The 13,254-nt window shown below is 51.4% G+C and overlaps 1 protein-coding gene across 4 annotated transcripts in view; it reads right to left on the reverse strand.

The window, feature by feature from the left end:
• Positions 1-3,409: 3,409 nt before the first annotated feature.
• Positions 3,410-13,254, reverse strand: part of NRG2 (neuregulin 2) — a 154,730-nt gene continuing 144,885 nt past the window's right edge. For all 4 annotated transcript variants that reach the window (XM_064388286.1, XM_064388284.1, XM_064388285.1 and 1 more), the window contains 5 exons: positions 12,386-12,488; positions 11,366-11,489; positions 9,980-10,107; positions 7,314-7,538; positions 3,410-5,828 (listed from right to left, as the gene is read on the reverse strand). In XM_064388286.1, the coding sequence (XP_064244356.1) occupies positions 5,171-5,828; positions 7,314-7,538; positions 9,980-10,107; positions 11,366-11,489; positions 12,386-12,488 (1,238 nt within the window). In that variant the 3' untranslated portion in view covers positions 3,410-5,170. The remainder of the gene's footprint in view (positions 5,829-7,313; positions 7,539-9,979; positions 10,108-11,365; positions 11,490-12,385; positions 12,489-13,254) is intronic.

The following is a 13,254-nucleotide window of genomic DNA, read 5'->3' on the forward strand; positions in this document are numbered from 1 at the left end:
CCCAGGTAATATTGTGTATTTCAGTCTTCCCTTTCAGTTTTCCCTTCCCTTCCAGTGGGCAGTGACATCTCCAGTGTGTTTGAGCTGCCACCAAGAGCAGCTCAGCCCCCTGGCTGAAGGTGCCAGTCTGCCATCCTCAGCTGGGAGTAACTTGCAGAGAAAAGCAAGATCTTACAAAGTCTCCTCTGGGCAGCAGGAAAGAGACTCAGAGCTGTGAGACTGAACACCCAGTGGATGTGGGAAGGGGTGGCAGCTGATTTCAGATGATACTTGGCAAGACAGCTCAGAGTATGAAACTTGCTCTTGCTGAGTACCTGCAGTTTGCCTCGTGCACAAGTCCTGATCCAGGTGCACAGGCACATGAAAATGTGTTAAGAGCATCTTACCTACATGAGATATGTTAAGAGCATCTTACCTACATGAGGGCAGAGCCAAAAATGCCTTGTTTGACCAATCTAAAGCCTCAGCTTGTGACTTGGAAGAAAATGGGTTTTATCATCCTTTTTCTCCTTCCCTCGGCGTCAAGGACACAGGCACCCACCAGTAAGAGAGAAAAGCAGCATCTCAGAGGAATTAGGCAGCCACATCCTTTTCTCCTCCTGGAGTTACTCAGATGCACTTTCTGCACATCCCCAGCCTGTGCCAGCCCCTCCAGCAGGCACCAAGACTGCTTTGGGTCTCACACAACCTCACTTGGCAGTGGGGGTTCAGCCTGACCTCCCTGCCAGGCCACTTGTCCTGGACACAGCCACATTCATTTTAGAGGGACTTCTTTGTGGGGGAGATTTTGTGACCCCAAAGCCAGGATCAAACACTCCTCTCCTGCTTGTGCCACCCATCTCTGTCAGGAAAGCAATTCCTTCCCCTCTGGGAGGGGCACTAAAGGCACCGTGCATGCAGAGTAGAGCTGTCAGGAGCCTCTGGTGGCTCCCCCACCTGTGAAAATTGCTGTAAAATATTTACGGCAAAACCCTAGGAGCACGCACGGCTGGAAATGAGGAGTCTAAAAATAAACCAGCCAGGGAAAAAAAGAGAGAGATGCAGGCTTCCTTCAGAGGCAATTGGAGAGAAAATTGAAGTAGCGTAACTGCCTCTAAATATAGAACACAATTATGGGAATCAAGGGGCACGTTTAACAAAAAAATCACCACAAAGAATCCTGATGCTGCCATGGCTCAGAGCTAGTGGTGTCTCAGCAAATGCAGAATATCACAGATCCCTGCAAACCACAGAGCAGGGAGATATCTCCCTGTGCAGGGCAAACCCGCAGGTTCTCTCTCCCTCAAGTGACCCAGAGAGATTCCTGGTGGGGATCAGCTGCATTGAGCACACCCTGAGATGTGGCCACATGCTTGTTCTACATGCCAGGGAGACCCGAGAGCTGTACCTTGTAATGCAGATGCTGCTGTGCCAGCCTTGGGGGGGCTTCTCCACGAGTGGAGCTCACAGAACCTGAGGAGAGCCAGGCAGGGAGATGGGGCTGCTTTGGGAAGACAAAGGCACCCGATCTCCCTCTGCCGTGTGTCTGGTTTCCCCAGGGATCAGCCTTGGTGATCACACATGTCCCTTCCAAGGGGTTGGGTGTTCTCTGCCCATTCCTGTCCATCTCACCTTGCTCTGGGAGCCACTGGAGGAGCTGAGAGGGATCAAAGGCAGTGGGGAGCTGGGGCACATCCCAAGAGGAGTAGGAGAGTGCAGAGCTGCACTGCTGCCTTCCTCCAGCGGGGCTTGGGGCTGCACAGAACTGGGCATGATGTGTCCAAAGGCCAATGTCACCCCAATCAGGACTTGACCCACCACCTTTACCCAGGTCTAACACCTCCTCTGCACATTGCTGTTGGGCGACATGGGCAGGAGGGCAGGGTCCTTCAGCCTTTAACCTTCTGGGAAACCAGTGTTGAGATGCCTTCATTCAGGGTGGAGTGCTGAGCCCTCTGGTCTGTCTGGAGGCCCCACAGGACAGTGAATGTTTGGGGTGGCCTGTGACACAGCTGGGTCAGCTCCAGGACAATGGGCATCCTGGGGGAATTGGAGCAGGAGAAGCCCAGGCTGTGGGTGTGCTTAGCCTGGCCTCCACCATGGGCAGCACTGTGAGGGCTGGGCAGTTCTTTCACAGCTCTGGGCATTAATGGAATCATAGAATGATTGGGTTGGAAGGGACATTAAAAATCATCTAGTTCCAACCAAATCAGTTAGTTCCAACCTATCAATTTCAATAGGGTTGACTCACTGTAACAGATCCCTCTCCTGCTAAGGGAGTTCAGCTGGGGCTTTTTGGATACCTGTTCATGTCACTGAGCAGGAGCAGGGGAGTGATTCTGATCTGGGTGGAGCCAGGGGTGCCACCTCAGGGACGGTGCTCCTGTGACCACACCACGTTGTCAGTGAGTCCCTGCGTGGGGTAGCCAGAGACACAGATTTCCCATGGAGGAGCTGAGCAAGGCCCTGTTTTGTGGGTGGGTCAGTGCTGCATGGCAGCATGGCACTGCCAGGGCTGGACCCAACACATCTCCACTGTGCTGAAGTCACTACATAGGTGCCAGGTCACAGGACATGCCAAGCATCCTGACCTCTCCTGGCACATCTGGAAACTTCCATGGTTCAAGTGAAGGGGGATCTCCTGACCTGCAGTTGGAGGGGGAATGGCACCCCCGGGAGATGTGTGGTTGGCATTCACTCACCTCAGTGAGCCTCCACTCCTGAGCCCTGCAGGGAAGGTGAAATGTCCATGCCAGGTAGAAAAACACGACCTATGGGTCTTTATGGGCATAAAGATCTCAAGTGAACCAGAGCATCTCTCATAGAAAGAAAGGATGAGGGAGCTGGAACTGTCCAGCCTGGAGAGGAGAAGGCCTGGGGAGGCCTTATCCATGTGTATAATACCCAGTGGATGGCAGTGAAAAAGAGGGAGGAGCTGCACTCTTCTCAGCAGTGTTCAGGACACAAGGCAATGGGCCTAAAATAGTAAATGAGGCAAAGGGCCCTCATTAAAAATTAAATTAAACTAAAAATTAAATTTAATTAAAATTAAAAATTAGCAAATCCAGTTTGTATGGGAAATGAATTTGTAGACAGTTTTCAGGGTTTGATAGAAGGCCTACACAGTATGAATCTGTATGCAAACTTTGAGATAAAAAATGCCAGCTTGAATACAAGAAGACAAATTTTTGCTTTGGGAGGGACCGAACACTGGCAGAGGTTACCCGAAGAAGTTGTGGTGCTGCCATCCCTGAAGATACTCAAACCCTGACTGAACACAGGCTTGGGCAACTGACCCTGGTGAGCTGGTGGAGCAGGAAATGTGGAAGAAGTCCCTGCCAGCCTCAACCAGTCTGTGATTCTGTGTATGGTGCCTGTCACAGCTCCCCATTTGCCCCCTAAAGGGCCTGAGATTAATGCAGCCCACAGCTTGTTATTTCTTATTTTATTTATAATATAAAAAATGTTCAAGTGTTAAACAGTCAAGAGTTCTGACATTCAGACAATCCAGAGCAAACTTTGACAATCATCTTATGACAAATTAGCAGAGTTTTCTATCTGACCCCATCATGGGTGAGGAATAGAGGGTTTAGTTACTTTATTGCTAAAAGTTAAATGAAATAATACACTGTCAATTGTTGTATTATCTTCTCAGTCACAGCTTCACCATGCATCCAATCTACAGTATCTGAAATGCAAAGGACATGCAGAAGTAAAAATATAAAAAGAAAAAAGTCAGGCTACAATGTAAACAGGTTTGCTGCAGAGAACTGAGGAGAGGGGGGCACTTCCACGGGGGATGCTCTGCTGCCTGGACACGCAGGACTGTCTCTTTGCGCCACAGAGCCGATGGCCAGAGCTGCTCCGGGTTTGGGGACGCGACGTCCGTCATCGATGGCAGGACGTGACGGCAACAACTGTCTTTACAACACGTGGCACGGCCATACGGGAGAATCCGCTCGCTGGGCCGCCCCACCAGGGCCCTGCCTGGCCAAGGCAGCGGCCACAAGCGGAGCCCAGAGCGCTCGGGGTCCTGCTGACCCCTGGGGCACGCGGCCTGGCTCCATGTCCAGGGTGACACGCGGCCCTCTGCGCCACGGGACCGCCCTGTGGGTGTCCCCCGGCACCCCGGCAGGGTGTCACACGGGACACCACAGCCCTGGCCACGGCCAGCGCCACGGCGGCACCGCTCAGCCGAGGGGACGCCGCGGCCAGCACGGCGCTGGGGCAGCCACGCGGCCACGGGCACCGCGGCTGGACGGGGCTGGCTCAGCGACCCGGATTCAAGGGTACGTGACAGGTGTGATCCACCATGGTCACAGGGTGTCTGCCTGGCTTCACTGCAAACCTGTGCCAACCCCACTCCAGACCCACCGGTGAGATGGCCAAAGGTTGAGAGCTATATTGTAAGGGCTGCTGCTGCTGCGCAATTTCGTTTTCTCTTCCTACCTGTGTGGCAAAAGAAACGTTATTTCTGCATTTCAGCACAGTGCTGTTGGGTTTCTTTTTCTCCTGATTTAAGCGAAAATACAAGTAGTTTACAGGGCAAGACAGATCCTTGTTAGACATGATAATGGAAATGCTCCCACTCATGTCCTTAATGTGTGTTTAAACAATACTTTAAAGAATAAGATCATTAATAGCAAGGTACGGGGGAAAGTGGCAAGGCTGTTTTCTTCCAACAGAAGAGCGCCCTTGTGACAGGTTGTCTCCCAAACAAAAATCTATGACCTTAAAAATGCTACTGAAACAGAATCCTCGGCATGAATCCCAGCACTAGCATACAGCAAAAGGCACCACGATAGTTTTGTTTTCTATTTTTAAGTAGTCAAAAATTGGCCCACTTTTTTTTTAACTTTATTGTTTGTTTTCTTTTCTTCTTCTTTTTTTTTTTTCTTTTTTACTTTTTTTTTCTCGGAAGCTGTAAATCAAGACATTACATATAAATAGAGATTCCCTATAAAAAAGTCATTGTCGTTAGCTATTATAAGACAACTTTGCTAAAATGAAAATAAAACATTTTTATTTGTTATATTTTTTGTTTTTCCCTCTTTTATATAAAATAAAAATATTTATTTTTTTTTTTGTTCTGTTTTGTCTCGTTTTGCGGTTTGTGTGGTTTCGTCTCGCCCTCGGCCTGCCTCCTCTCGGCCTCCTCCATGCGGTCGCCCATGCAGGAGCGCGGGAGGGCCTAGAGAGGGTCGGGGTCCGCTTTGGGCGCCACGTGCGCCAGGCTGCCGCGGCCGCCGTCGCCGTGCGCGCTGTGCCCGCGGCACGAGTAGTGAGTCCGGCTGTCGCCCGGCCGGTGCAGCGGCGGCGACTCTGTGTGCGCCGCCTCATTGTTCTGAGTGCTTAGGAACGGGGTGCTCTCGGCCACCAGCTCCTCGTCAGACTCGCTGTAAGAGGCGCTGCTCAAGGAGAAGGAGTCCCGGACGGCTCTGGCTCTGTGAGGGATGTGCCCGTTCAGTTTGGATTTTTTCCACCGCCTGTTGCTGCTGGCTGTTTTCTTTGGCTGCTCTAGCGCTGTGACGTACTCCTGCGTCGTCTCGTACTCGTCGTCCTCTGTGATGCGGAAGGGGCTGGAGGGCAGGCTCCCCATGCTGTCGTTTAGGTAGGTCTTCCTTTGGTAGTAGCTGTCGTACCTCTGCGTGTCCTGGAAGGGGAGCTGGTACCGCCGCAGGAGGGGCTGCTGCTCCTCCACGCGGAAGCTGATGGGGGCCGCCGGCGGCAGGGACACGGCGTGCGCCGAGTTGGGGGATGTGATCTCGAAGGTGGGCACCTGCGTGGTCATCGAGTAGTGGAAGTCAACGGGCGACAGGCGTGCTGGTGTGGTCAGGGCCGACACGTACCTGGAAAAGCAACACCTCTGTTTGGACACCGAACAACCCAAAAACCACCAGCTGAGCCCGCGCTTTGCTGAACGCCTGGCCCAGGGACCCACGAGGCCTCCAGTGAACCTGCTCGTGGAGGTTCTCCTGGGGAATCAGCTGGAGGGACTGCTGTGCCAAGGGAGGGTGAGCTGCTGGCTTTAATGGGCAGCATGTGCTGAGCATCCCCCAAAACGCTTCTCCCAAGGGACTCGGTGCACAATTCCCACTCTGCATCGCTGCAAACCCTGCAGCAGCTCCCAGCAGGCTGAGTCATGGCTTCACTGCCTCTCATCTGCCTGACAGCTGCTTTCTGTTCCCTCTGAAGTGCCAGGCTTGTCTCTGAGGAAGGTTCCTGGAATTCCCTCTCCCTGCTCAGGCCGCAGATGGGGAAACCCTGGGCATTGCTTTCTCTGACTTAGCAAAAATCTTGTGTCTCAAAAAGCCATCTACCACTTCCATCTACTCTAATGAAAACATCAGTGTGGTCACTCAGGTCTGGTCTAGCCCCTCTCTCTAGCCCTTTCTTCAGCACCACCTCTTTCTAGGGAGCAGATCTTATTTCTTCTTGATATTCCCAGTGGTACCTCTGCCCAATCCACCAGCCCAGGCTCTCTCACTCAACCAGGCCTTTTTACTCATGTGTTTTGTGATGTATGAGATCTCCATATGAGCTGGGTCAGTCTGCCTGAATGGACCAGGGACAGGAATGAGAGCAGGAGATGCTGCCTTTCTCCTCTGCCCCATGGATAAGTTCTACTGCCTTGGAGAGTAATTGCCCAAGAGAAGCCATGTGGCCACCAAGAGTCACTCATGGCTACCTGAGTCACAAAGGTGAAGACACCTTTGTGTCTTCAGAAGGTGCCCAGGGATGGCCCAGGCCTTTTAAGTGAGCATGGAAGGCCAGCAAGGTGCAGCTCTGCAAAGGGCTGCAACAAAGATGGAGATGTGCTTCTGCTTCATGAGGAACCAGACTGGGAAGAGGACAACTGCTACTGCTGCTGCTGGTGTCTCAGCCCTATAGTTGTGTTCCTTGAAGGCTGGGTCCTACCAAGTCCTGTCCCAAGGCTGTGCTCATGTGCAGCACCCTCTCACCTGGCCATCCAGGACTGTGCTGAGGACAGACACCTTTTCCCCAAGCACCTGAGAGCCAGAGCCTTCTTGGCAGCCCAACAAGCTGCCCAGGGTGTTCTCCCAGCTAGTTTTTCTCTACAGCTGCTGACTGCAGCCAGGCGTATTCCACACCCATCATCCCTGTGCTCCAAACCTACATTGCCACCAGGGTGCAGAGCCAGAGTGGCCTCCTGGGGGAATCGGGCTTCCTCTGGTAGGAGCAGGGCTGGAGTTCCCCAATTCTACCATGGCACTGCCGCTCTAGGGCTGGCAAAGGCAGAAGTTTTTGGGCTTGGCACAGAGGCATGGCTTGCCCCTGGCATGCTGCGGTGGCAGCAAGCAGTGGGGTCTGACCTCTCGCTGTGGGGCGAGTCGCGCAGGGAATCCACGGAGTCGCGGTACTGCGTCGTGGGCCGCCGCTGGTCCTCGATGCAGAAGGTGGCCCCGCGGCGAGCCCGTGCCTCCACGCACGCAGGGCTGTTGCATTTGCTGGTTCCCACCGAGGACAGCATTATCCCAGACTGGGAATCTGAAGTCAGGCTCTCTGTTCGCTCCAAGCTCCAGGTGTGGCTTTCATGTCTGTGGAGCAAAGCCCATGGGGACAGTGAGCAAGGAGCCCCCACCCAGCTCTTCTCCAAAGACACAGGTCCTGCTCACGCTCAGCTCTGCGCCTCTGCACTGCTGTCCCCCTTCTCTGTCTTTCTCATTAGGACACATCTGGCCAGGGAAGCCCAGATTCCCAGCCCTACCTTTGATTTGCCATTTGCTCCTTCTTGGAGAAGCCATTAGAGGACAAAGGAAGTAAACCAGTGCAATAGCAGGTACTTATCCCACCACAGAATAAATGCCTGGGAGCAGGACGGGACAGCCTTTGGAGGGAGGCCAGGGCAATTCTGCTTTGTGCTTGCAAAGTGTTCTGGGTGTGGATTAGCACATTGGCTATGCCAAGGCAAGTCAGCCAAGTTCCTTCAAATGTGCCACCTGGACTGCCAAGTGACAGCCCCTTTGGAATTACTACCAGAGAGGAGCCAGGAGAAGCCACTCAAAATTAGCAGAGCAAAGTCTACCAAAGATTTTGGCAGGAAAACACTTTCAAGGTGCTAGACAAAGACCATGATGTGCTGAGCAGCTGCAGCCCCACCAGCCCCGTCTTGGTGCAAAGAGAGCATCCCATGAGGACTCAGTGGGGATGCACAGGGCCACCTGCACAACGGGGTCCCACCAGTGCCACGGCCACCAGGCTGACCCCCACCCTTGCAGAAATACGTGATCAACCCCTCTGAAGTCCCAAACTGCACCAGATGGAGCTGTGTGGGTGGAGAATTTTGGGTGGGGGTTTACAGAGGAGAGCAGCCCTCATTAAGTTTTCCCAAGAACTTGTTAATTATTGATGGCTCCAGGCACATGCTCATTTATAACTTCAAACAGCGTCCTCATTAGAGGCACTGATGGAGTAAAATGGAGCCTGATTATGCCAGTAGTTTGCCTCTGGCATGACTTCAAGAAGCACCTGCTTGCTGCACTTGACTCAGGAAAATGAGGTGGCAGGTAGCCAGGACCAGAGGCTACCCAAGGTAGGTTCCTCCCTACAGCTGTCATGAGCTAATGCTGCCCTCCAGACACACCTTTGTGTCTTCAGAAGGTGCCCAGGGATGGCCCAGGCCTTTTAAGTGAGCATGGAAGGCCAGCAAGGTGCAGCTCTGCAGGCACAGGAGCCTCTGTGCACCTGGCTCAGGTTGCACACACCTAGCCAGGGATGGGCTGAAAAGTATGAATGCAAAAAAACCTGGAGAATACATTGACTAGCTGATGAGGAGTGGATTTCCCTGGAAAAAAGAATCATTCCCAGCCGATCAAGTCATTCCTGGCTCCCTCTCAGGAGGTATAGCCAGAGGAATCTGGGGAGGAATTCACCTGAAAATCTAAGTTCAACATCTGAAGTTGATCTTGCCCATTGTAACTGAGAGTACTTGCTCAACCCTGAGGAATTTCCTTGCCTGGACCCTAAGGAAACCTGCCTGGAGCCATCTGTGAGCTTCAGCTGAAAGAATTCCTGCATTCCCAGATGAATGGAGACAACCCCATCAGACTAATGAAGGACATGAGCCAGTTCACATATCAAAGGCAAGTGATCTCCAAGGAAAACCCCTGTCACCTACTGGAAGAAGAACAAGAGGTGTCTAAGAGGAGGAACTGGAACATCCAAACTCAAAACTGCACAGGAGTTTCTTTAGAACATTTGAAAGAAAGACTTTTTTGGACATCATAAAAATAGGAAGGTCCATCTGCAATTTAAATGTTCTAAGAAACCTTGAGAAGATTTGGGTTCCAAGCCATGGTGTTCTTCCCCCAGTGGTTATTTTGAAATTAAAACAAAAATTTTGTCTCATAATTTGTCACAAAGCACTATTGGTACTTTCCTGCTAAACCAAGATTTCCAAAAAGCTTCAGAATGACTTCCAGTGAAAGAGGAGCCACCACCTGAGGTGGAGGCTGATAAATTTCACAGAAGCATTTTGATTCTGGTCGAAACATGTGACTTCCAAGTCAGACCTTGACTCTGAGGAAGTGATCAAAACATTTGGTGATATTTTGTGTACTTTGTCTTCCACAAGGCAAATACATTCTAATATAAAACACATAATCTGTGTGTGCTTAATGAAATACTTCAGACGTCCAGTGTGGCTGCAAACACAACCTGCAAAACCTTTCCTACACACATCCTCCCGTTTGGGTCTGTGCAAAGCATGGAAGCACAGGTTCATTTCCTCTGGTTTTCCAGCTATGTCAGTGCTGCAGAATCCTGCTGGCACCTCCCTGCAGTCAAGGAACACACTTTTCCATGCCTCTCACTAACCAGCTGTGCTTGCAGAGTCCTGCAGTGTAGACATGGCTTGTGTGCCACTACAGAGCCAAACAACAAGTGAAAACAGAAAGGGAAGTGAAAGGAAAATCTTAGAATCTCACGGTATTCTACAGTAAATAGCAGGAAAAGGTCCAGAGAAAATGGTATACATCACCTCTGGCTGGACGTTGGAGTGGCTGTGGAGCAGTGATGGGATGGGGAGCAGGAGTGACTTCCCGAAAAGGTTGTCTCTGTTTCCCTTCGTATCACGTGCTCAGTGGCAGAAACATTCTTAGAAATATACTGCAAAATAAGAAGAATCACACAGATCAGCCACCAGTCTGTGAATGCTGCCAAAGAAAAATTTAGCTGGCCTGATTATTTCTGGTGAAATCAGGTGAGGACTGAGTGAAGCCATAAGCTCTGCACCCCACAGGAAGGGACAAGGAGGGTGGAAGTTTTCTCTCCCCCTTCACTTTGAACACTGCAAAAGGGCTGTGGCACAGAGATTGCAGAAGGGTTTGGAGAGCCAAGGGATTCTCCAGAGGACTGTGGTACCATGTGTAGCTACTGAGCAGAGATATATCTCTGCCCACAGCTGGTTACACCCGACCGAGTACCAGCAACAAGAGAACAACATGAAATCTGTCAGAGATGTGAGTCCTACAGAAACTCCAGATGTGATCCAAATATTTATGCTGAGATATTCCTTCATCTAACAATCAGCCCTTCTTCTCACAGGGGAATAATCTCTCAGAGAGTCGGTACTATGGGGCCAGGGGCTCTGGTTCTTAGAATTCCCTTTCCTCTTCCTTCATGGTTGGGATTCAATGTAGCTAAATTTTAATATCGTAATGCTGACCCAACAGAGCTTGCAGCTGATTCATTGGATTCATTTCTAACTACTTCTTGTTCGGCTCTGCCTCCCCCTTCCCTTTTTCTGACCTGTTTCAAGGTCTTGGTCCAGCAAAGCACTTCAGACCATTGATGGCCCTTGAGTTCATGGGGTTTGATGGGAATCTTGTACAACTGAAGCCACAAGAGTGACTGAACTGCCCTCTGGATCCTGTCCTAGAGAGACTTAGATTGTTCTCATTGGTGTGACAGTGGCATCCACAGGACAGAACCCCTGGCATGGGCAGGTGGGCTGGTGGACAGCTGACCACATCAGCATGATGTGTTTCACCACAGCGGCTGCGGTCACTGCCGTGCTGATCCCATTTGTCATCCCACCAAGTGGGACTTGACAGGACAGCGTAATAAACAGGAAACATTGGGAACATCTCTCCTAGTGGAAATCAGGGTCATGCTTGATTAATCAAAACAAACCTATCCCAAATTCCTGAATCGCATCCTGTTCTTCAAAGCAAAATCACATTCCCCTTCAGATGTTGGTTTTGGACATGTTTTTATGCAGAATCTTTCTTTTTGCTCAAGTTTGTTTGCGCTTTGCTCCTCACACACAAGCACACAGGTGTGTAAGGATACACATCTACGTCAAACCCCTGGTGGAAAACAGCCTCTCAGGAGCATGCAGGGAGATGGAGGCAAAGGGTCTTACATCAGCCATTTGGATTTCCTCAGGATCCAAACGTGGATGGCTTGGCCCGTTTGCAAGGCTCCGGTTTTGATGAGCAGGACACATGTTCTGCCGCAAGTGGTTATGCATTTGTTTTCTTTGTTTCCTTTAGAATAGAAAAAATCTATTAGGAACACTTCTGTCACGGGGTTCTGTGCCCTCAGAGATGAAAGAGAAGGCAAGTCTTCAACACGTGAATGTTCCAATGGTATTTGCAGAAAGTTACAAACAACATGAAACAAGGCATTCAATACTTAACATCTACTGCTTTTCCAAACAAAAGGTCAACTTTTTTTCTCATGGACAACTTGTGAAGCTGGGTCCAGGGTCCCCTTTCCAAGGCAAGGCCCAGCACAGTGTAGCAGAGCTGGCTGGCAGTGGAGAAGAAAAGTGAGGAGAAGGAAAAGGGGAAGTGAGTCCTGACTCGGCCTTGTTGACAAAGCACTTGACCTGTCCTGCAGGAAGGACAAAGTGGCAAAGCCTGCCCATGGCCATGGTGAGACATCTGCTCCACAAGACCCACTGAGTTGCAGGGGCACTCTGAACTGAGGTGCAGGCTGAGTGGGGAGAAAAGTGCTGTCCAGGCAGGGAAGGCAGACCATAAAAGAGGTTCCCAAGCCTCCTGCTCCATTCGGATCGCTCTGGAAGTCCCTGCAATGTGCATAGCTGAGCCCACAGCTCCTGCACAACAGCACAGTGTGCTTCTGCTGGCACAAGCTGAGCTGCTGCCTTTGGGGGCCAGCTTTTCCCTGTAACACAGCATCGCCTGGCTGGGCAAAATGATGTTCCAGGGGACAAGCAAATGGTGCCAGGAAAACGTCCTGTTCTGACACAGTCTGGTAGACAGCTTCCCTGGCCTCCTGCATGAGACCTGCCTGGGAGTACCACAGCACATCATCTCCTAAAATTAACATTTGTCTGAAAAGCATGGAAGCATGGAACATGAACACTGCCACTCACTAACCTGTAGCCAGTTCTTGCCTGTGAGCCCCCCATACTCACTTGGTTTTACAGTAAGCTACCACACAGACGATGCCCACCACAAGCAAGGCAACACAGATTCCCGTGATGGTTAGAACCCTCTTCTGGTAGAGCTCCTCTGCTTCTGCAAATGGAGAGAAAGGAACCAGTTACTGATGGGCTCCGGCACCTGGGCTGCTTCTGGCTGCACGGGAACCAGCACTGCATGGGGGTGACACGGAGGACAGGGCTCGGGCAGACCTCCTACCAGTCCACTGCTGCCTAATGGCTGCCCCAGACCTGAGCCCAGCTGCCCAGCCTTCCTCACCCCTCAAAAGCCTCTTTTTGTCTCCCTGTGCCTTTGCCCTCTCTCGCTCGGTAGCTCACCCCTCCTGCGCTCACACTTCTCACCTTCCCTTCCTTTCCCACAGTGACTAATCTCACAAAGCCCCAGGACTCTCCTCTCCCTTGCAGCAGATCCCCCCTTTCTGGTGCCTTGATCAGCATGCCCCACTCCCCAGGAGCACACACGCCCTGAGATCCCTGACCCAGGCTCTGCTCTGCCCGGCTCAGGATGCCTCTGCCTCCAGCAGCTGCATGCCCTGGAGCAGGCTGCTGTGGGAGCACCACGAGCAACAGCCCCAAAGCATGTGGGTGCTGAAAGGGACATCCTGGAACACTCAAAAAGCAGCATGAGGATGGAAAAGTGATAGCGTGTCAGGCAAAGAAAAGGGAGTGGAGTGATTAAAATACAGGAACCAATCATGGATTTTTAATGAAACCCTAGGAGGCGATTCATACCATTGCATCAGGTAGCTCAGAGGCACACACAAAATGTAAGCAGCTTGCTGCTGCCTCTCAAATACCACCAAGTGTCACAGGCTGCCTGTCAAACCAGAAGAGCCAGTCAC

Source organism: Passer domesticus, chromosome 13 (genome assembly GCF_036417665.1).
Source record: "Passer domesticus isolate bPasDom1 chromosome 13, bPasDom1.hap1, whole genome shotgun sequence".
NCBI classification, from domain to species: Eukaryota; Metazoa; Chordata; class Aves; order Passeriformes; family Passeridae; genus Passer; species Passer domesticus.